Source organism: Trachypithecus francoisi, unplaced genomic scaffold (genome assembly GCF_009764315.1).
Source record: "Trachypithecus francoisi isolate TF-2019V2 unplaced genomic scaffold, Tfra_2.0 Lachesis_group18, whole genome shotgun sequence".
Lineage (NCBI taxonomy): Eukaryota > Metazoa > Chordata > Mammalia > Primates > Cercopithecidae > Trachypithecus > Trachypithecus francoisi.
This window is the reverse complement of record NW_022681463.1, coordinates 13,984,053-14,006,996: the sequence shown is the minus strand read 5'-3', so window position 1 is coordinate 14,006,996 and position 22,944 is coordinate 13,984,053. Positions and strand designations below refer to the sequence as shown.

General features: G+C 38.3%; 1 protein-coding gene across 2 annotated transcripts in view; it reads right to left on the bottom strand.

Annotated features, from left to right (window-relative positions):
* Window positions 1-22,944, bottom strand: part of NALCN (sodium leak channel, non-selective) — a 354,929-nt gene that overhangs the window by 217,379 nt on the left and 114,606 nt on the right. For both annotated transcript variants that reach the window (XM_033177337.1, XM_033177338.1), the window contains exons 8-10: window positions 13,568-13,710; window positions 13,334-13,438; window positions 5,191-5,277 (exon numbers count right to left, since the gene is read on the bottom strand). In XM_033177337.1, coding sequence (XP_033033228.1) covers window positions 5,191-5,277; window positions 13,334-13,438; window positions 13,568-13,710 — 335 coding nt within the window. The remainder of the gene's footprint in view (window positions 1-5,190; window positions 5,278-13,333; window positions 13,439-13,567; window positions 13,711-22,944) is intronic.

The window sequence follows — 22,944 nt, the reverse complement described above, 5'->3', positions numbered from 1 at the left end:
CCAGCTACTCTGGAGACTGAGCCAGGAGAATCACGTGAACCTGGGAGGCAGAGGTTGCAGTGAGCCAAGATTGTGCAACTGCATTCCGGCCTGGGCAACAGAGTGAGACTCTGTCTCAAAAAAAAAAAAAAAATTAGTTTGGGTTCTTTTCAATGATGCTATTCCTAACACGATATTTCTAAACATAAGACAAATTTATCTTATATACTGCCAAGATGAAAAGAGTTCTGAAAGAGGTGAGACATGACAGAAATCAGGGTTATGTCCTGCCAAGGCTCTGCCACCACAGATTAGAGGAGACATCCTGGCAAAAGTATCCAGAGATATCCAAAGCCCTACAGCCTCTGCGAGGCACTTTCTGGAAGCAAGCTCCAAGTGTACTGCTTGCTTTAGACTCCAACGACATGCATGTAGAAATAAGTGTTTTGTATGGAAAAGGGTGTTATTGCCAGTCTATTCAATTTCTAGTTCTTGGAGACAAGACCAGGAGGATAAATAGAGCGACTTCTAAGTGAGAGGTCAAATAAGTACTTTCATAAGCCAAGAAGATACTGGCTCCTTCTTTCACTGGACTTGTTCTCAGTTAATAAACATAACTGATCATCTCTCATGTCTAAAGCATAGTTCCAGTAGTGACCATGACTGGTATGATCTCTAAAGTAATGGAATTTCTCCTGGTTGGAGAAACAGACATCAAACAACTAATTATACCCTTAATTTATTTTATTAAAATTATGATAGACGTAAAAGAAAAGTGTAGGATGATATGAAAACATGTAACAGAGGTACCTGGCTTATGTTTTTGAGGATAAGAAAGTGATATTTGAGCTGAGTTCTGAAGGATGAGTGAGAAGGGAGTGGTGTAGGAAGAAGAAACATTCTGTGAAAAATGTCAATGCTTCCTGGAGGCAGAAATGCTTTTTCATGTGAGATAAAATGCATAAATGCAGGAGTCTGAGAAGAATCGACTCAACATTAACCTCCAAGTTACCTATTGGAAGAAGAATGAGGAAGGATACGTTGAAAGACGATTTCAAGTAAACTCTTCCTTTTAATTTTATTTCTGTATTAATTTTTTATGAGAACATGTTCATATTTTGCTTGTTTTAAAAATAAAAAGAAGTGGTATATGCTCCTGTTCCTCTTTGAGGGTAAGATACCATGATAGTCCAAGCCACAGAGTGGAAGGTTCAGGTGAAAATTTTCCTGTTACTCAGTTTTAAATGCCATTAATCATTAGTAAAAGCCATCAAGTATTTCATGCCCATTTTATCTTCAATATATTTTTACTTAATTCTTTAATTAATTAATTTTTTTTTCTCAGACATGGAAATGTATTCTCTCTCTAATCACAGCTCCCGCTCAGTACAAATAGACAACTTCTTGGCCATCCCACTTTTCTTCCATGCACTCTTCATTGCTGCCTCTGGAAAGCTTTATTCAGGGTCAAACACATGAAGCTGAGTTGAATGAAACTTGCATCATACTGAATTACCTGATCCTTTTCCCCCCAGTTTCTAAGCATATGAGTCACATTCATAAGACGTCATAAGCATGCTGCTATATTCCTAAACATATCTCGTACAGGGGTCTCTGAGAGGCCACATCTATGCACTTCAAGCCTGACGTCTATCCCCACTCCATTCCAATCTTTATTTCACTATCTCCTTGCTCGGTTTTGTCATCAGACTTCACCTTGTCATGAATCCCTTGCTATTCTCAAATCTTTGTGATAAGGAGGCTGATTTGCCTCCTAATTTCATATTGCCACCTTGAGGCATCGATTAACAAGGATTTAATAGATTTTAAAGCTCTTGATCGCATACAACTCTGATGGCACTCAGAGTAGCCCCGATAGCTTATTTCTCTATCACAAACTTATGATTTCTTGCATATTTTTTTCAGCTGGATAAAGCATGGGACTAGGAACCAGAAGACCCAGCCACCAGTCCTGGGTTCTCCCTTTGGTTGAATGTAACTTCAGGAGACATCACTATGTCCTCTGAGTCACCACTGTCTCCTATAAATGGTTGACCAGGCATGTCAGTCTTTCTACATCACAGCATTGTAGTAAACCTCATCCTTAGCCATTCTTTTCCCCATTCTCTCTCTGTTATTTTTTTGTTTTTTGACAGAGTCTCACTCTGTCACGTAGGCTGCAGTGCCATGGCACAATCTCAGCTCACTGCAACCTCCACCTCCTGGGTTCAAGTGATTCTTGTGCCTCAGCCTCCCAAGTAGCTGGGACTACAGGCGTGCTATTAAATTAGCAATGCCTGGCTAATTTTTGTATTTTTAGTAGAGATGGGGTTTCACCATGTTGGCCAGGCTGGTCTCAAACTCCTGACCTCAGGTGATCTGCCTGCCTCAGCCTCCCAAAATGTTGGGATTACTCATAGTTTTGGTTTTAAGATTACCCACTAAAACCTTCCCTGACCTCTCAAAGAGGACCCCAATTTATATATCCTCATTGCAGCTTGCATTACTTATTTCAAAACCCACGTCACTCTTGTGACTGCTAGCTCGATGCTGCCTTTTTATCCTTCCAGCCTCGAGCACACTGTAAGCTCTGAGTGTGGAGACTGTGCGTGTTTCTTTCCAGACTATCTCAGTGTCTAGCACATAGTTGGTAACTCAGTAAATATCAGTTGATGGATTAAAAAGTAATGTCAATAAAAGTGCTTTTTAGGCAAGAAGCTAGTACTATAATCATTGTCATTGTTAATACTATTAGTAGTGATAGTAGGAGTAAAGGTAGTTGTAGTTTCATATTAGCAGCATTGCCAACATCAAATATAGGCCAGAAGGAGGACCACAAAATAATACTTATCAATATTCATTGCAAGCTTTTCCACTTATTGCCCTCCATTTTTTAAAAACTGACAGAAATAAATAGCTAACAATAAACAAAGTGAAAAGGCAGTCTAAGGAACAGGGGAACATTGGAACACCATATTTCTGAAAAGGAGATAATATCCAAAAGATACAAGGAACTCATACAACTCAATACCAAAAAGCCCCCAAATTAAAAAACAAAAACAAACCCAAAAAGCAAATAATCTGATTATAAATGAGCAAATTCTGAGTAGACATTTTTCCAAAGAAGACACATGAATGGCCAATAGGTATATGAAAAAGTGCATACTATCCCTAATTATCAGGGAAATGCAAATTTAAGCCACAATGAGATAATCACCTCATATCTGTTACAATAGTCACCACCAAAAAGACAAAAGATAACTATTTGGCAAAGGCATAAAGAAAAGATAACCCTTTTACACTGTTGGTGGGGATTTAAATTGGTAGAGTCATTCTGAAAAACAGTGTGGAGGTTTCCCAAAACATTAAAAATAGAACTACCATATGATCCAGCAATCCCACTTCTGGATATATGCCCAAAGGAAATGAAATCTGTATCTCAAAGAGATATCTGCAGCCCCATGTTTACTGCAGCACTATTCACAATGGTCAAGACAAGGAACAACCTAAGTGTATACTGATGAATGAATGGATAAAAAAAATGTGGTATAGACATACAGTGAAATATTACTCAGCCATAAGAAAGAAAAAAATCCTGCCATTGACAACTATATGGATAAGCCTGGAAGACATTATGCTAAGTGAAATGAACTAGACACAGAAAGACAAATACTGCATAATCTCATTTATATATGGAATCTCAAAAAGTCAAATTCATTGAAGCAGAGAGTAGGATGGTGGTTACCAGGGGCTGGGGGCAGGGGATAGAAATGGGGAGATATTAGTTCTCAGTCAAAAGATGGCCAAGTTCTCACGATCTAATAAACAAAGTGATTCATTAATGGTTAATAATACTGTGCTGTATGCATGAGATTTGCTAGGAGATTAGCTCTTAAGTGTTACCCCCACCCCACATACACAGAGGTAACTATTGAACATATGCAGCAATGGATGCGTTAATTAGCTTGATTGCAGCAATCGTTTCACACTGTGTACGTATATCAAATTATCACATTGTATATTTTAAGTATTTACAATTTTATTTGTTAATCACACCTCAATACAAACAGAAACAAAAAGAAGTCACTAACTCTACGGTAAAATGGGCATATAAACAAAGCCCACAGTAATGGCTCAGAGTACAATTTCATTTTTCATGTACCAACCCTTGAGTTGCATAATAAGTCCCTATCTGGAGAAAGACCCAAAAGAAAGAAAAGAGATATGGTCTCATCCCATGGCAGATGTGAACACTTCTCCAAATTATGAGGGCGGGATGTAAAGAACTATGGAAACCACCCCTTGTGAGAAGAGGGTTTTTCATTGAAAACCAAAAAGGCTAAAGAAAATAAAATTCTCCAGGTGGAAGAATCAGTTCTTCGATCCTATGAGTGGGCTGCTTGGAGGGAAAATGAAAGTAATGGAAATATTATGGAAAGGTAGGGGTGCTGCTGTTGGTAAGGTGACATTATTTTGAATGAGTTACTGATATTTGCGGGGCAGGGAGGGGGAACAAAGCAAGAGAAGATGTCAGTATGGCCCCTGAAGAAGAGGTAAAAGGGTTTATTGGGCCTTATTGTTATTGCTGTTATCCATATTGTTGTCAATGGCAGCTTGGAGAAACTTCGAGAAGACAGCGGTGATTCCAGAAAGTTCATGGGCAGGGACCTGAGGCTCCATCTTCTAATCACTGTGAGAATCTATCTTATGAGGACTCTCAGGTCCCACCCGCCATCCCATTGCCTCATGTTTGCTATTGGTGCACTTTACTAAAGAAACATCTCTATATTATGTTCCTCTGAAAGCTTGCAAAAGCAGAAAAACAGAGAGACTACGTATCAACATATTTTTTCCCAGTTACTCAGTGAGGTATTAAATTGAATACATTTGCCCACTGCCAAATAACTCAGGTCTTTGGTAAAGACTATTTTTATAAGATTTCACATGTCAACAAAATTCTTCATTTATTCAATACCACTGAAATCCTCTTACATGTGTGCTGCCATCAGAAACTTATCAAATCCCTACTGTGTATCTTAAAAAAAAAAAAAGCTAGGTTCTGGGAATACAGGGTGGAGTGAAGTACCATCTCTAACTTCAGGATCATAAATTTGGACAATTCTAGAGCTTAAAGAGCTGTGGGTTTTCTTTGACGAAATAAAATTCAAAGACCTTTGCTGGGCGATTTAAAAAAATGGCATTGTACTGCACCTGGAGGCAGGCTGGGGCGCGTCCCTGGGGCTTGTTGACATCCACAGCTACCAGCTGCCAACCTCCAGCAGCATCTTCATGAAACATCTTCAAGACAAAGAAGGGAGATGAGTCAGACATTTAATATGGAACACTGAGAACTCTATGTCTCCAGCTTTGTATATTTTTATGTTATCAAAAATATGTCTTCTTATGGATTTATATTGGGAATGAAGTCATTTCAATTATATTTCTTTAACACTGAAAGCTTAAGTAAATGAAAAAAGAACAATGTTAATAACTTGAGCTTATTAACTACTTGCTATGTCAGGCACTTTCTGTCTTGCATATGCTTTGCATATAATTGCTCAAATATTCTTCTCCATAAAAGAAATACTTTAGTATTTTATCCCCATTATATTGATAAATATCTATTAGATCTGGGAGAAAATGAAAATTAGAATTAAAAAGCATTGTGTCTGGTGTGTTTTTACTATAGGCAGCAAATTTTTATTTTTATTTAGTGGACAGTTTTCACTGACCTAATAAAAATATTCTCAGGATCAATAAAATAAGAAGTGTGCATGTGGCACAGGGAAAGAACTGGTGTTATTTTAATGGTAGAAGACTGCCACATTGCTTAATATACTTTGTGTAATTATTTTAACTAGGAAGCAATTAATCTGCTCAACGGAAATTTTATGTGCATATTATGAAGGGAACAAGTAGTTTCTTTTGGATTAAAGACCTAAGTGATGAAATTCAAGATGCTACAGGCCCATGTAATCTGAAATCCATTGAATTAGATAGCTAGGTTATTATCTCCTGGGTACCTATTATCTCCTAGCTATCATCACGTATTACTTATGTGTCAATATTACACCCGGCTGGAAGACATTTCCCACTTTCATGTATTTTCCCACTAACATATTTTTCTTTTTAGTTCTCAGGAGCAAGTGTGTGTGTATGTGCGTACAGTAGGAATAGGGCAAAATTAAACATTCTTGTTTTTCTAAATAAAGATACTAATTACAAGCACTCACTGTTTTATTCCTGCCTGAGGTCACTGTTTTACAGAAATAAATATTTCCATTGTCATCCTTATTTATGTCCTCCTGATAGTCTGATGCTGTATTTGAAGGGGTAACTGCTAATGGAAGTATGAATGAGATGATGCAAAGATCCCACTACCTAGGATTTGTAATGATAGTTTCAAATCTCTGATAGTAGTGGTGGTAGACCCTTTGTGGAAAATAAACTTGCCTTCTATAAAACGAGTCAGGTGGTGAGAGACTGTTGCCAAAAATCACAGGCCCTTTATGTATATTTATTATTACTTAAAAAATTTTTTTTTGGAGATAGAGTCCTGCTCTGTTGCCCAGGCTGGAGTGTAGGGGCATGATCTCCACTCACTGCAACCTCCGCCTCCCAGGTTCAAGCAATTTTCCTGTCTCAGCCTCCCGAGTAGCTGGGACTACAGGCACCTGCCACAATGCCCAGTTAATTTTTGTATTTTTTTAGTAGAGAGAGGGTTTCAGCATGTTGCCCAGGGTGGTTTTGAACTCCTGAGCTCAGGCAGTCCCCCCGCTTCTTCCTCCTATATGTATTTTTAAATGATAAAATTGAGGCGCACATTTACATAAAGCTCCTTTGGCAAAGATGTCAACTGCAAATTGCTCATCTCAGCTGTCCATTTACAGGATTCGGATTTTCTTTAGAATAAACTGCAAAAACTCTTTTTGGGGTGAATCAGGCACATTCTTCTTGAAAAGGCTCATTCTGAGAACACAGGCATCAGTGGAGATGCAACCCTGTTATAGGACCTTGTGAAGTTTCTGCCAAAATTCTGGAAGCCTCATTTTATGGACAAAAGACAAAGCCAGCATTGCCAGTCACCAGTTATTAATAAAAACCCTCTGTTGATACTTCCTGTACTCTCTAATTGTGGTATAAAGGATCTCTGGGGCATATATTTACTTTGATCAGTAGCAGACTAATTTTCTCTGTTAAATTATTTTTTTTTTCAGCAGAACAAAATCAAAAGAATCAATTTAATTTTCAGTAAAAGTGTTCTCTCAAGGTCATTTATTTGTATGAAATAAAGTAAGGAAATGCAAAAACGTTCCATTTCTCTTTAGTCCCCTGCATTGTGCAACATTTCGATTGGTTAATATGACAGTAGATCTTTGAGACAGAAGTTGGGCTAGCTAGCAGAAGCCAAGCATCCTCAGAGACTCAAATCCTTGTGGGGATTGTGGCAGGGACTGCTAGTCTTTCCTTTGTATCTCTTTTCCCTGTTTTACAAAGAGAATCTGCATGGAGCCACTAGGCTACCAAGAAGAAAGGCCAGTTCTTATCTTTTTTTGAAGCTGACCTTGACCATGTAACTACATACAGGACCATAGGATGCAAGCAGAAACCCTCTTTTCCTGTATTTCCTTCTTCTTCCTGTGCTCTGGAATATGGATGTGAGGGTTAGAGCTACAGCAGCCATGCTGGTCTACAAGGTGACTGTGGTAATGGAGGCTGTGCGAACTGGAACAGGAGGGCAGGTGTCTGGATCCGTGGGAACACAGGCAACCATACCACGCTGAATGAGTACCTCTGACTTTATATGAGAGAGAACGGGATTCCTCATCGCATACCTCACCTGAGCAACCTATTTCAGGCTTTTTTTGTCCCTTGCAACTGAATGTAACTTAACTAGTACATGTGGTTTCTGTTAGAATGTCCATTATTTTTTCTTTTCATTTTACTGATGTAATTTTCCTTTCTCATTCTATAATTAAATATTTTACTGTTAAAGGCTTAGAAAATGAGGATTAGTTGCAAAAGAAACATCTTAAACCCATTCCCCAGATATACCAGCACTAACATTTTAGAGTTAACATTCCAGGTATTTTATACACACAGACACACACACACACCTGCATCCCATGCACAAACATGGGATCCTTTTTTTGTACTAATATGTCATCAGCATATCTTCACATCAATAAAGTTCAATGCTTATTTTAACGGTTTGCCTTTATTCCAATTTCATAATTTATAATCGATAACTTATTGCTAGAGACTAAGACTGTTTCCATTTTTAAAAATTGCCATAATGCCTCCTAAACATCCTCAAACATATGCCCTTGGCTACTGCCCCACATTTTTCTTAGGATAAATTTCTAAAAGTGGACTCTCTTGGTCAGATAGTATATATGTTTTACTTTTGGATACATGTTGCCAAACTGTTTTCTGGAAAATATATTTTAATTCATACTCTTGGCAACAATGTATGCGAATGTCCCTTTCAGCCAGCAATAAATACTGTCTTTTTTAAGAAAAGAAAAGTTAACACGGGGCCAGAACAAAGACAGCATGTTGACAGCAGGGCTTGTAATGGCTAAATTGAAAGGAGGTAGCATCTCATGCTGAATAAAAAGGCTCTTGCAGCTGAGCAACCTGCTTTTGAGTCCCAGTTTTACCACTACCCAGTTATATAACATGGGGTTAGATAATTAACTTTCCAAGCAGTGTCATTTTTTACACGCAAAGTGGAGACATTAATAACGCCCACTTTACAGTATTATTGTGAAGATTAAATAAGACAGGTTGTAAAGCCATTAGGCTAGTGCAGATCTCGATATATGGGAGTGACTGTAAGAAGACGTTCTGAATTGGTAGAATATCACCAATAACACAAATGAATTTCCATGGCACTCTCCTCTTAGCACAATCATTTGGAAGCCCATGGAGATTTGAACTTTGAGAATTCCCTCAAGCCTGTCCATTTGCAACTGCTAGAGTTTTATAACTGGTCGATTGGTTTGCAAAGTAGTTAAAAATGCTTCTGGGATTGTTCTATTATAGGCATAATATCATAATCACCAACAACAATACGAATAACAGGTTATCTAATGGATAGTGGTAAGAGAAAGAATCTTGGTAATGGAGAATCACTAGCAGCTGAATTAGAATTCCAAACTCAGGACAGGCACACACAGACATCCACATACACAGTAATGCAGAGAAAATCTAAAATTTACTTTGCAATTTGTATGCTCTTTGGATTCTTTGAACATTGATAGTTTTAAAAAAAAAATAGCTAATAGTCACTATGACACAAAATAGTGAGAGTGGATACCTGGCTTGATTTCATTATGAAATAATATATTCAATGATGCAACCTCACAAAATTTAATTCTCATTTATGGCTTCCTATGATGATTGCATTATTCCATTATTATGATTTCTTATTAGAAGGTGCTCATTATTACACCATGCTAGAAGCACCCTTCCCTGAAATGCATTAATTGAATTGTTTTCTCACATATTTTAATGATGTATATTCATGAGGGAATGAATGGTCTTGGAACACAGTAAACACATTTTTGCTAAAGTATTGTCTTTGATCATTAAGTTATATGTAACTTTCTCTTTGGAGGAGAAATTCTTTCCATTTTTCATCATGTGTCTTTTCATCAATTTTTTTCTACTTTTTAACCCAGCACTTAACATTTATGCGTAAGTTGCTTTAGGCATTGTATAACCCATATTCTAAGAATGTTGATAGAAACCCAAAGGAGAATAAACTCATAAGTGCCCTTTCTTCCCACACCAATTCTACCTTTATCAGTCTTCTCTCTTAATTAGGGGATATTAATTCAGAAAACACATGTCCTCAAGAATGCTCAATTAGAGATAATAACAGACAAAGAAATGTCTTTGTACAATCAGAATATTTATATATTTACCAAACCTTCAATATGATCCTGTTGGACTATAATTCATTTATAAAAGTTATATATGTATTGACTGTCAGAAGCCTGCTTTTTGTCTCTTATCATTTTAACAGAAAAGTAGCCTTGTGTGGCTGTAAAATTTAGCAGTTCTTTGAGTTCTACTCGAGGCAAAGTTGGGATAAGCTCATCTTTATCATGAGCTAGTCTAGGTCAGAAGACCATGGGACTTGTAACAGGTATCTGAAGTAAAGCATCTAAATAATGGGAGGAAAGGTCTGGGTTAGTGAGATATGGTACTCAGGGCTTCATCTTTCAGCTCATCTGCACATCCCAACATCCAGTGATGGGATGTCACTAAAAAGTTGTGGTCTGGGTAATCCTATAGTGGATTAACACAGGGGGGTATTATATCATGGGTGTATGAATCACTTATCCTTCAACCTAATCCACAGCTGACCACAAGGCAATAATTATCCATGTCTAAGAATTAGGCAGGTATGAAATCACAAGCCTCTCAGAGTCCAGGCAGAGTCAATGCTTAGTAATTTGAAATTTTCTACATCATCTTCCCTCTGTTTTCCAGTTACATGTTATATTGTGGTCTCCTAAAGACCCTTGGCATTAATCTCTCTGTAATTTGTTCCTGTGCTGTGTCTTGGAGGCATTTGGTGGTGACCATTCAACTGAAAAATATTGCTTTGTTAGTTTAAAGAAACAACGCTCATCACAGATTTCCTTTTGCCTCCCTTAAAATGGTTCCTATCAGAGTCAATTCCTGGTGATCTGCCTAGTATAACAGAAAGACCCTTCTTTGTCCTGAAAATGTGCATATATATATACATATTTTTTTTCTACACACATGGCTGTTATGGGAAGTCTGCAGACTTAGACATCAACAAGTCCAACAAGCCCAGGACCCTTTAGTCCTTTGATGAGAATAGCCTATATTTAACAACTGCAAATTTTCCATATGCTAGAGAAAGGCAAGAATGAACTTCCATGTCCGAAAAGCTGTGTGCGTTACAACAATCATCTTTATTTTAATTCCTTCAAATTAGTAACTTGCGATTTAGTGTTTTAAACCACGGAATGAGAAGTCCCTGTTCACAGAATCTGGTCATATTTTACAAACATAATAGCATCATGGCAAATGATGTCTCTCCCTTCTCTACACATAAAAGCATCAGAGGGCCCACTTGCAAGTGGCTAGCCAGGGTGGGCGGGGCCTGAAGCCCGTTGCTAGGCTGCCTGAGTGGTGTTTCACCCAGAGGCTGACAGCAGGAGCTTTGGTTGCTTAGCAACCAGGTCCTCAGCTATAGCATTTTTCTTAATGAAGGTTTTTCACAATTCTCTGTGTGATTACCTCTGCTGAATATCTAGGCGCATTACCTCTGAATTACCAACTCATTCCTCTTGATTAAGTACAATTTTGCATCAAAATGATTTTGTACAACGTTGTTCCAAGTCTCTTCACATTTCCCTTTCTATTTAGAACCATCGGCTGACTTGGTGGTGCTTCCAAACACTATTTTTTCTAGCTGTGATTTTGTACTTGAGAGTTACTCCATAAACATACTATGGTTTTAAAGGCATTTTAGGTCATCTTCAGGAACACTGCATGTGAGTTAAGGGCTAAGATCATAGTTCCACATTCCATTTGGGTCTTAAAGTCATAAGTGAAAACATGTCCTTCTAGAGGCTGTCACCTCAGAACAGACTGGGAACTTTCTTATCTCTCATAGTTTGCGAAAAGAGAGGAGAGAGGAGATAAGCACTTGGTATGGTTGATTTCTTGAAGGCTTTTCTACATGGCATCTCTGATATAACCTGGATAGCATATACAGAAAAACCTTTCATGGGAGTTTGAACTGTTGTTTGTCAAAATTGAATAAGACTGACACTATTTCATCTATAATGAACTGACTGGACAATTCAGACTTTTACAGCATCATAAAGATGCCTCAACACCATCAGGCTTTTCCCAAATCAGTGTGTTAAATTGCATTTTAACATACAATTATTAAAAGTTCAACTTCAGGGTTTTCAAAAGTAAAGTTTGTACACCTTGGCTCCTTGACAGATACCTTTGTCTTACCAGTTCTTGTAAGTGTTGACAGATACCTTTGTCTTACCAGTTCTTGTAAGTGTTGACAGATACCTTTGTCTTACCAGTTCTTGTAAGTGTTGACAGATACCTTTGTCTTACAAGTTCTTGTAAGTGTTGACAGATACCTTTGTCTTAAGAGCTTTTGTAAGTGTTTACAAACTTGCTAAATATCCTTTAGAATTTAATATCATAATAGTCACAAGGCATTATATCATTTTATTCCTCATTCTGGAATTTTTATTTTCTCTGTCTTTTATAAAGATTCACACTAGAAGAAGATATACAAACCTGCCCTTCCTTTTTTTTAACTACCATGAAAACACACACATGAAACAAATCCAAAAATAAAAACAAAGGCATTGGATCTGAATTGCCCTCTTATGTAATAACTGCTCTGCTGCTTTTAGAAAATTTGTAGCCCACCTTCAAATTCTCAGGAGCCTTATGGTTTTATGGAAACAATATTGTCTTATGGGACTTATGGGAATTCTTCTGAACATACAGGGATTCTTTAAAAAATCACAAACATGCATGTGGGTTTGAGGGATCGTTGTCATAGTTTATTGTACTGTGGTTTGTTCTGAATGAAATATATTTTCCATTACAAAATTCTAATCCTACACATAGACCTCACACAGGCTCGCAAGTACATGAATAAATACTCATAAAAGTCAGAAATTCCATAGCGGTTACATTTTATCTGCAAGCCATTTGAGGATTTGTGATGTCAGAGTCTAAGGTGTGTAATAAATGTGGTTGACAATCTTGGTTTTGTATCAAAACCACCCATGGAGCTGTTACAAAATATAGGTGTCATTCCCTCACTGCCTGGAAGCTCTGATTTGATTGTTCTGGGTTTGGGCCTTTGAACCTGTTTTATTTTATTTTCTTTTACGTTTTTTTGGGGTAGGGTCTTGCTCTGTCACCCAGGCTGTGGTGCAGTGTTGTGATTGCAGCTCACAGCACCTTTGACCTCCTGGGCTCAAGTGATCCTCCCGTCTCAGCCTCTTGAGTAGCTAGGACTACAAGGCTCATGCCACTACTCTTGGCTAATTTTTAAAATTTTTTTGTAGAGATGGGGTCTTGCTACACTACCTAGGCTGTCTCCAACTCCTGGACTCAAGCAATCCCTCCCCCTCAGCCTCCCAAAGTGCTGGAATTACAAGCATGAGCCACTGTGCCTGGTCTGCGCCTGTATTTTTAAACAGCTTCCCGAGTCAGACTGTAGAAGCCTGACATGCAAGAGCTTCCCCAAGGTTCACTGATGGTGAGGGTGACACATGTGCACGCTCGGATGGGTTATGACATCCTCTTGCTCATACCGTACCTGGGTGGTGGCTGTTGAAGTAGTGCTGCTTCTTGATCCCCACATTTGTTGAAACTGTACTCTGATTTCTGCAAATGTTTCAATGATAACAGCAATAAACACGTTCTGAAAAAAATCACAAACCACATTTATCAAACTCTAAGAATGACAAAGCAGAGGGCAACCAAAACCAAACCAAAGATCTGCAGAACCATCACAGAACATAGACTTTCTTAGCACAGTTCTCCGCAGTACCTTCACAAGCCAGGCGAGGAAGAAAATGAGAGTGATGAAATAGAAGTAGGAACGCCAACGGGGGAAGCTGTCAATTGCTCTGTACATGAGGAACACCCAACCTTCCTGCGAGGCAGCCTCATAGACGGTGAATATACTGGTTCCTGCCATGAGAGAGGAGGACAGACTGAGTCACAGTTGACTTTTGAAATAAGAAAGCATTTTCCAGAAAAACAATCCATATTTATCTACACTCATTTTCTCAATGACAAAAGCTCTTCAAAAATTGAAAACAGTAAAATGTGAAACATGCAACACATTTTACTGTTCTCACTCTTAAAATTTTAATAAAGTTGTTTCTGACCTCAAGTCAGGGTAATTTCAATATGTCTAGCAATAAAATAATTTGATATGATACCTTTAGCTGTTACATGCAACTAATAATGTGGAAAAGGAAATGAACAGTCAAACCCAGTATGTATAGGTATAATTTAAAAAAGGATATGTACCATTTAAGCTTGCCACTTGGAGCCTAACACATTCAATAAGGTGAAAAGCACCTGCTATAGTTTTTTTTTTTTTTTTTTTTTGAGACGGAGTCTCGCTCTGTCGCCCAGGCTGGAGTGCAGTGGCTGGATCTCAGCTCACTGCAAGCTTCGCCTCCCGGGTTCACGCCATTCTCCTGCCTCAGCCTCCCGAGTAGCTGGGACTACAGGCGCCGCCACCACGCCCGGCTAGTTTTTGTATCTTTTAGTAGAGACGGGGTTTCACCGTGTTAGCCAGGATGGTCTCGATCTCCTGACCTCGTGATCCGCCCGTCTCGGCCTCCCAAAGTGCTGGGATTACAGGTGTGAGCCACCGAGCCCGGCCAGCACCTGCTATAGTTTTAACCAAAATGAAAGAAATGGCAGAACTGGGTTTCATTTGAAATCACTTTTTCATGGGGAGAGTAAAGTGTCTCAGGCGCCACAATTAATATGATGGAGCTTGTCTTTGGATTCCATGGTGTTACCGAACACCAAAATGTAAGGCAGTGAATTGCCAAATAGGATTTGTATTTTCTGGGAAAATTATCTCTTAGAAAGGACTTCCAGTCATGGAAAGAAAGGAAAGTTAAAAATAGGTGGACAGATTTTTTAACATTGGTTAAGAGAACCTAAAACGCCATGTAGGGAAAAGATATGTTTAATCCTAACAACACTATGAGATGTTTTACAGATGGGGAAACTAAAGCATATAAAGTTAAAGTGACTTGTCTAAGGATGTAAAGATAATAATGAAGGGAACTGGAATTAACTCAGTCATTCTGGTACAAAGCCCCACACCTCCCAAATGTGATGATATCTTGTCTCTTAATAGCCTTGCTGTAGTTAGTTTCTCTATCTGTAAAATGGGAAATAACAAAGACTTTATAGTGTTGTGAGGATTTAATGACTTAATTCCTATAAATCATTGGGTAGGTTCTTAAGATATTGCAGGTATCATTATGATTATAAAATTGAAAATAATTGCTCAATATGCTTTTGTGAGAAAACACACAAACATATACCACTGAAGTTGTTTATAAAATAAATATATGTTGTTATTCATAAAACTGGTAAACATTTGTACCTCAATAAATCCTACTTCTCTAAATAAGTTTTATTATTACAGAATATAAAACCAATCTCCACTTGTATATATTCTAATTACATAGGAATTTAAACTAGAATGTGCATATGACCAAGTATCCAAGCTAAGAAGAGGGTTTTGCACAAGTTGGGGCAGCTTCACTGTTTCTTTGAGCCTGTGCACGAGAAAGCAGAATCAGAGCATCAGCGAACACCAATGCAAGCAGAACAGAAGGCAAGTCCAGCCGCAGACTTGAAGACAAGAGAGAAAAAGAGGCTGGAAAGAAAAGCTAAGAGAAAGAAGCAAAGCATATTCCTATCACCTATTATGCGTTAATGTGTGCTAATATACTTTATATAGAATATAACTTCATAAATGTCCTGCCTCTCATTTTAAAAATCATATTGTGTACATTGGTACTGTAACTCCTTATCATGCAGCTGATATTTGTGAAGCATGTTGAGTTTCTAGGCTCTTTAACACACTTACATGCTAAGGAAATCTGTGTCTTATTAGTTAGGCAGACAGGGAAGTGGGCATGAGGGCAGATATTATCAAGACCATCTTACAGAAAAGAAAAGTGAAGGTCACTGGTTAATGAAGCTCTCCAAGGTGGAAAGTATAGAACCAGAAATTGAACCCATATCATCGGGTCATTAATTTTTTTTTTCTTTATCATGCTATTTATATTTTCTCTTGATTGAGACTGGAGCTTTAAAAAGAAATTGTTAATGGGTAGAAACATAGAGTTAGATAGAAGGAATAAGTTCTAATGTTCCATGGCAGAGGAGGGTGATTATAGTTAACAACAATGTATTATATATTTCAAAATAGCTAGCAGACAGGCCTTGAAATGTTTCTGACACATAGAAATATAAATGCTTGAGGTGATGGATATCCTAAATATCTTGATTTGATAATTATACATTTTACCCATAAAATAAAATATCACAGGCACCCCATAAATATGTACAATTATTATGTATCAATAAATATGTTCAAAAGAGATTATTTTCTCTTATTATCCTTAACACAGTTAACGTGTTTCTGAGGGATTACGATGGCTAAGTTTATTGTATATCAATCATCTTTAAACATAAAACCAATTAACTATAAAATAGTTCCTTTTGTTTGCACATCATTTCTTAAAAGTTGACTTTTAAGAAAAAGGTTCACGGAAGAACAACATATACATAAAATGTCAACAGCAAACAGAAGCAATTGTTTTTATTAATGATTCATAGGTACTAACACTGGACAAAATCTTTGCTTATGTGCACTGGATATGAAACATATTTTTAACAGAAAACAAATAATTTATACTTTATATCCCTTCTTTTCCTCTAGGTTTTTGAATGAAAACAAAAAAGTGGCTACAGAAATCTATTATTATCTACCTTTAAAGTTTAATAGCTGTACTAACTGAGCATTTTCATGTAAAATATGGAGCTTGTCACCATGAGATTCAATTTGAGAGGAACACTGAAAATTTTCCTCCCTCTCTCTGTCCAGATCTTTCTTAATTACATCTACAAGCAAGATGTCATTTGGAGTTAAGTAAAAAAGAGCACATTTAACAAGTAGCCTTAAAGCTTCCACTCTATTTTCTTTCTAATTGGACAAAGGAAAAAAGGAAAGAAGCAGAAACCCACAGTTCAGCTCAAAGAGAAGGGTTTCTTCACACAAAGAGGTGAGACATTTGTGAAAATATAACCAAAACACTCCCCAGGAAGATGCTGACTATGGAAAGAAATGTTTCCCATATGTGAACTGCACTGGGTAGAAAGGCTGTGAAGAAGTAGCAGTTACAAAGACAGAGGCAATGGACTAAGATGGTCCTTCCTCATCACTTTTCTACTCCCAGCTTTGCCAAATATAGCAAAAGAAATCACTTTTCAAAAATGATTTTCCAATGGTTGACCAATATTTAAACTGACAAAAATCAAATATATGTTCCTTTCATTTTCTTTGGGAAGTGGAGGACTCTCAGAAAGAAACTGTAGCTACTGAAGCGTCTTTTGCACAGTCCCGCTCTCGTTGCTGGCCCTGAACTGCTTCCCTCTGACCCTCTTGGCAGACTCCTGGGCTGCCCAGCTCAGCTCCTCTCTGCCCTCAGCTACACTAGGCAATGGCCCTCAGTACTCCCAGAGAGCCTCCCACTCACCTATCTCATGTCACTCATCATGCTGAATTCTCTACCTTGTCTGTTTCCCTCACTAGGTGTGAGCACTCTGAAGTTAAAACTGTATTTTTCATTTCTGTACCAGATGCTGAGGAGCACTCAAAGATTGTTGATGAATTAAACAATGATTTTGTAGCCTACAGACATACGAAAGCATTTCTCAAATATTTGCTTTCAATTAATTCTTCCTCAATATTAATACTGCACAGATAATTTGGAAACTATTTTATAGTGAATTGACTTTGTTTTGCCGATTTTCAAATTTCTCTTAAAACACCTGCATGCTCATATACAAACATAAGAACCCATCCTAAACACACAGAAAAGTCTTCGTCTACTGTTTGATCCAACATGGAAAATTTCTGGGAAGCACATTGATTCACATAAAATATTTTTTCTAGATGCACTGCAGAATATTTTTAGTCCATTTTAATTACAGAACTAAAATTTCTGGCTAAACGACCACATTTCTGTTAAATGAAAAACGATGCTTGACAGCAGCACCTGGGAATATAATGCATTAATTTTTTAGGGAACAATAAGGCCTGTTCCAAAAATATCCCTGGAGAGCTCTTGGAATAGCACTACTCTCTCAGACCCTAACCTCTCAAGGCACAAATTAAGGCTGTGCAAGAAATGCAATCACAACAATGATACTCATGATAATCAGTTCTCCTGACTTCATTCTTTCTGACCTCTTCCACTGGTGGTTTGAATTTATTAAATAAGAAGATCACAAGTCTACGTTTAGAAGATAAATACTAACCTTGAAACTTTCTACACACTTCCTGTATTGAGAATGAGTACAGGATTTTTTTTTTTATAGCTCTGAATGAAATTATATCCCCATCTGTTTTGATTACCTTTAGGATTTTATTGACTGTCTTGCGCTCTTCTGCTGACTCTTTTCCCATAAAAAAAGAGGTGAGATATTTGTGTTTTGGGAGTACTCCCATTTGTTTCTTCTAGTCTCAGGTTACATAACCACATTGTCATTCCACTCTCAAGTGAGAGGGTCATAAAATTGTGATGATAACTAGCAACACACTACAAACCTGGGGTCCTACCACTAAACCTCTCTCCAAACACAAACCACCTACAGTACTATTCTAACGATGGGAATACCTGAGCTACCGTGATGGAATTTGGAAAGTTAGAATTGGAGATGTAGGCCCGAGACAGTGGAATAAGAATGAGTCAGTACCCAAGGGCTTGGTCTGAATAATCACCTTCACTCCCACACTCAGAGTTTTAAGAACAAAGAGGATTTATTTTAAGACCATCCATTTCTTTCTCTCTCCCAGTGTTTGGATCCTCAGCAATGTTCTTGAACTTTAACCCCTCCAGGGATACGGAACACACTACCTTCTGAGGCAGCTCCATACCAGGTAGGCAAGAGCCCATTCACTGGATGTTGCCAGGCCTCAGTTCCTTTGGGAATCTCTCTTGGCCTTGCAAGGCACAACAAGCTATAGGAGTCTGTAGAATTAGTCCTTGCAGCCCCTTTGAGTGAATCATCCTTTGTTTTACCCAGGTCATCCTGCTATAGGTGCTCGTTTTCTTATCTGGTCCTTTAACTCCTCCAATCCGATCTACTGTTTATGAAATTGGCCTGATTTTCTGGCTTCACTTACTGTCTGGGAATAGAATTTCATCTGTGGTGAACAAAATGACAACTTTCTTGTTACTCGAGATCATCAGTTTCCCTCAGACTTTTCTAAATCACTCTTTCTGATCCTCCAGCTGACTCTGATCAGACATCACGCTTTTCAGAGAGAAGCTGATTGACTTTGTCTTTGTTAAATTTCAGCTTGAGCATCCCCCTCAGTTGGAAGGGAAAAGAAACTTACATGTTACTCAACCACTACACATGGATGACTATGCTGTATCAGTGTCTCAATGAACTGTCTACTGTCAGTCAGTAGACTTAACTGTGGAAGTGTACGATCCTTATCCTAAACTCCAAATAGGTATTTATTTGCTCAACTACAGTTGCAATGACTAAATATTCAATCCTGAATGGTGGTCAAATAAGAGCTTGATATTTACACACGTGCATGATTAGAAGTACAGCTTGCTCAAGACGGGGTGGGTTGTGCTATACTGGGTTTTATTTTATTTTTTGTTTGCATATATAGAACTTGTCCTAATCTCCAGCTATTTTTTTTTTTTTTTTTGAGATGGAGTCTTGCTCTGTCACCCAGGCTAGAGTGCAGTGACTTGATCTCAGCTCACTGTACCCTCTGCCTCCGGGTTCAAGTGATTCTCCTGCCTCAGCCTCCCCAAGTAACAGGGACTACAGGCACATGCCCCCATGCCCAGTTAATTTTTGTATTTTTAGTAGAGACAGGGTTTCGCCATGTTGGCCAGGCTGGTCTCGAACCCCTGACCTCAGGTGATCCACCCACCTTGGCCTCCCAAAGTGCTGGAACTGCTCCATAGGGCAATATTCTTATTAAACTGCAGAACTAATGAAAAAAGGGAGCTATGAACAGTTTAAGAGAGAAATTGCTGAAACTACCCAGAATGTAAGTTTGGTACTAGTGACGTCTGCCGATGGATGATGCTTCAATGGGAAGGTCTGTCCTGTGCCTTGCAGGATGCGTAGCGACATCCCTGACCTCTACCCACTAAATTTCAACAGCCCCTCCAACCCGCAACCAAACATATTTGTAGACATTGACCAGTGGCCCCTGTTGGAAAAATTGCCCAATTGAGAAACACTTTTCTAACTTGACAGCTTTTCTGATTCTTCAGCTTTTGTCCTGCAGTGCCTAGCACAGGGTCTAGCATAAAATTTATTTTAAGTATTTTTGAAATGAATCTCTTCACTTGAGATCAAAGGCGAGATTTAGAAATGACATTTTATTCTTCCTTAAAGATTTTTGAAGGTTAAAAGCCTAGCTCCTAAGACATCGCTTGTTTGTATAAAGTATTTGCCACACAGTGGACAGCTCAATAGTACCATTACATACATTTTTATCATTTTGCTGTTTTAACAACTAGGCACTGCAAAGAAAAGCTTATTCCTTCTTAAACTCCCTGCTATGTAATAAGATGATTATATACATGCATATCTTAGAGTTTGGGGGAAGGGAGGCTATCTCTACTTGCAGAATGAGCCGTTACAAAAGTACATTAATTAAAATTGAAAAAGAAAATTAACATATTTTGAATGAAATAAATAGTGCAAAATTTTCCCGAACGAAATTAAATGACTACCTTCTGAACTGTCCCAAGACAAACCACACACACGGGTTTTCTTTTTTTTTTGGAAAGCTTTCAGGTTTTTCTTCTGAATCAAGATGAGATATTCAGTATATTCATAGAAAAACACATAAGAAAACAGACTAATTCTTAATCCATGTTGATAGACTCTGGTTCTGTCTGGACCATGAGACAGATAATACAAACTTGCAAAACAGTTCAATGTTTTCTACAATGAAACCTAAGCAGCAGCCACCAGATTTAGAACAAAGTGGCTGCCTCTTCAATTCAGCTACAACTTGCATTTGAGGTCACTTGTTGATGACAAAATCTATATTGAAATTATTATTTCTTTTGTTTTTGGTGAACTCTCAGTTTCTCTCTCCCTCTGATAATCTCTTCACTCAGATATACCATCTTTTATGCAGATTTTAGCCACATATTAAAAAAAATTTTAGCCAACGGTCAGTAGTGAGATTGACTGTAACTCACTATAACGTTTTTCTTCACCAAATTTCCCCACACCATCTCAATACTTTCTTCTTAACTGAGAGCTGGTTCTGTGGTAAGAGTAGATTGTACCCCAACAGTAGTTATCATAAAGTAAATGTATTTAGTGTGAGAATATTAAAAAAAGAAGCAGCAGTGAGGGATGTGTACTGTTATGGTGGACATCTGGACTCAACACAATGAACCTTTGTCACTGTGGCTGGATGATCCACATACACGAAATAAGATCATGTGGATCAGCAGACCAGCAATAGCGAGAAAGGCGTATTCTGAATTGCAGAGATTTATTAAACAATGAACCAGCCAGAATTAAATTACTTGTGAATAAATTACTAGTGCATAAAACCTCTGTAAACCATGTTTCCTCTCTCCCACCCACCTACCTTCCACCCTTCCTCCCTCCCTCCCTCCTTCCTTCCTTCCTTCCTTTTCTCTTTCTTTTTTCCTCTCTTTTTTCTTTCTTTCTTTCTTCCTTCCTTTCTTTTTTTCTTTTTTTCTTTTTTTGAGATGGAGTCTCCCCCTGTCACCCAGGCTGGAGTGCAGTGGTGCAATCTCGGCTCACTGCAGCCTCTGTTTCCGGGGTTCAACCAATTCTCATGCCTCAGCCTCCCAAGCAGCTAGGATTACAGGCGTGAGCCACTATGCTCAGCCTCACAGAAATATCAGTATTTTCCCCAATAGACTGTGCTGTAACATTGTGCCTATAATAATCTTCAACGCAACTTGTCCACACACTCAACTCATGTGCTCCACACACCCAGCCTGAGGCTTGCCATGTGGCAGATCAAGGTAATAAAACAAAACAAAGCAAAAACCACATTTTTTATTTGCTATTCCAGAACATGGAACAAACACAAAAGGACTTTTTTTATTATAAATGTCTTAAAAACATTTATAAACTTTATGTTTTTGAGCTACTTTAATTATGATTTTGGTTTCTTTGTTTTTTAACACTTAAGCACTCTTTTGGCACACCTTGCCATATTGGTAAAAATCACTTTGTTACCTTAAACCATACACATGTTTACATATATCTTCTAAGTTAATTTTCTATAAGTAATAAAGAGTCATAGTTGAAATATGTTTCTTCAAATACAGAAAATTTCTTAAGTTCCAAGTTCTGAATGGAAAATACTCCAAGAAAAGGAGAGGTGAAGGCTTTCACTATAGTATTCACAAATGGAAAAGAAGTGTTGACAAGCCGGATGCTGACATTGGCAGGAAAGTGTAGGTACTACAGCAGAACAGTTCCCAGGACGCTCAGTCTACGTGCCAACTAAAGCACTCCCCGTCTCCCTGTGCTTGGCCATTTCCAGGTAGGCTGAGAGTAAGGGTAGCAAAGAAATCATGTCAGACACCTCTCGGCCTGTGAGTCAGCCTTCTGCCTTTGAGGAGCAGTGATGTCAGGTCAAAAGAGCTTCTCGGAAATGTATTTTCCATTAGTTGTCTTGAGAAGAAAAGAAAGGCCAGCTGCAGTGGCTCATGCCTGTAATCCCAGCACTTTGGGAGGCCAAGGCAGGTGGATCATGAGGTCAGGAGCCTGAGACCAGCCTGGCCAACATGGTGAAACCCTGTCTCTACCAAAAATACAAAAATTATCCAGGCATGGTGGCATGCACCTGTAATCCCAGCTACTAGGGAGGCTGAGGCAGGAGAATTGCTTGAACCTGGGAGGCAGAGGATGCAGTGAGCCGAGATTGCGCCATTGCACTCCAGCCTGGGCGACAGAGTGAGACTCTGTCTCAAAAACAAAAAAACAAAACTTGAAGACAAGACAAGAAAAAAAAGACCTACACTTTGCCACAGTTAGCTGTCAGTTACAGTTCCTAACATTCCAATCATCCATTACTTCTTACCTAGGTAATCTGTATGTGTCAGTACACCCTGG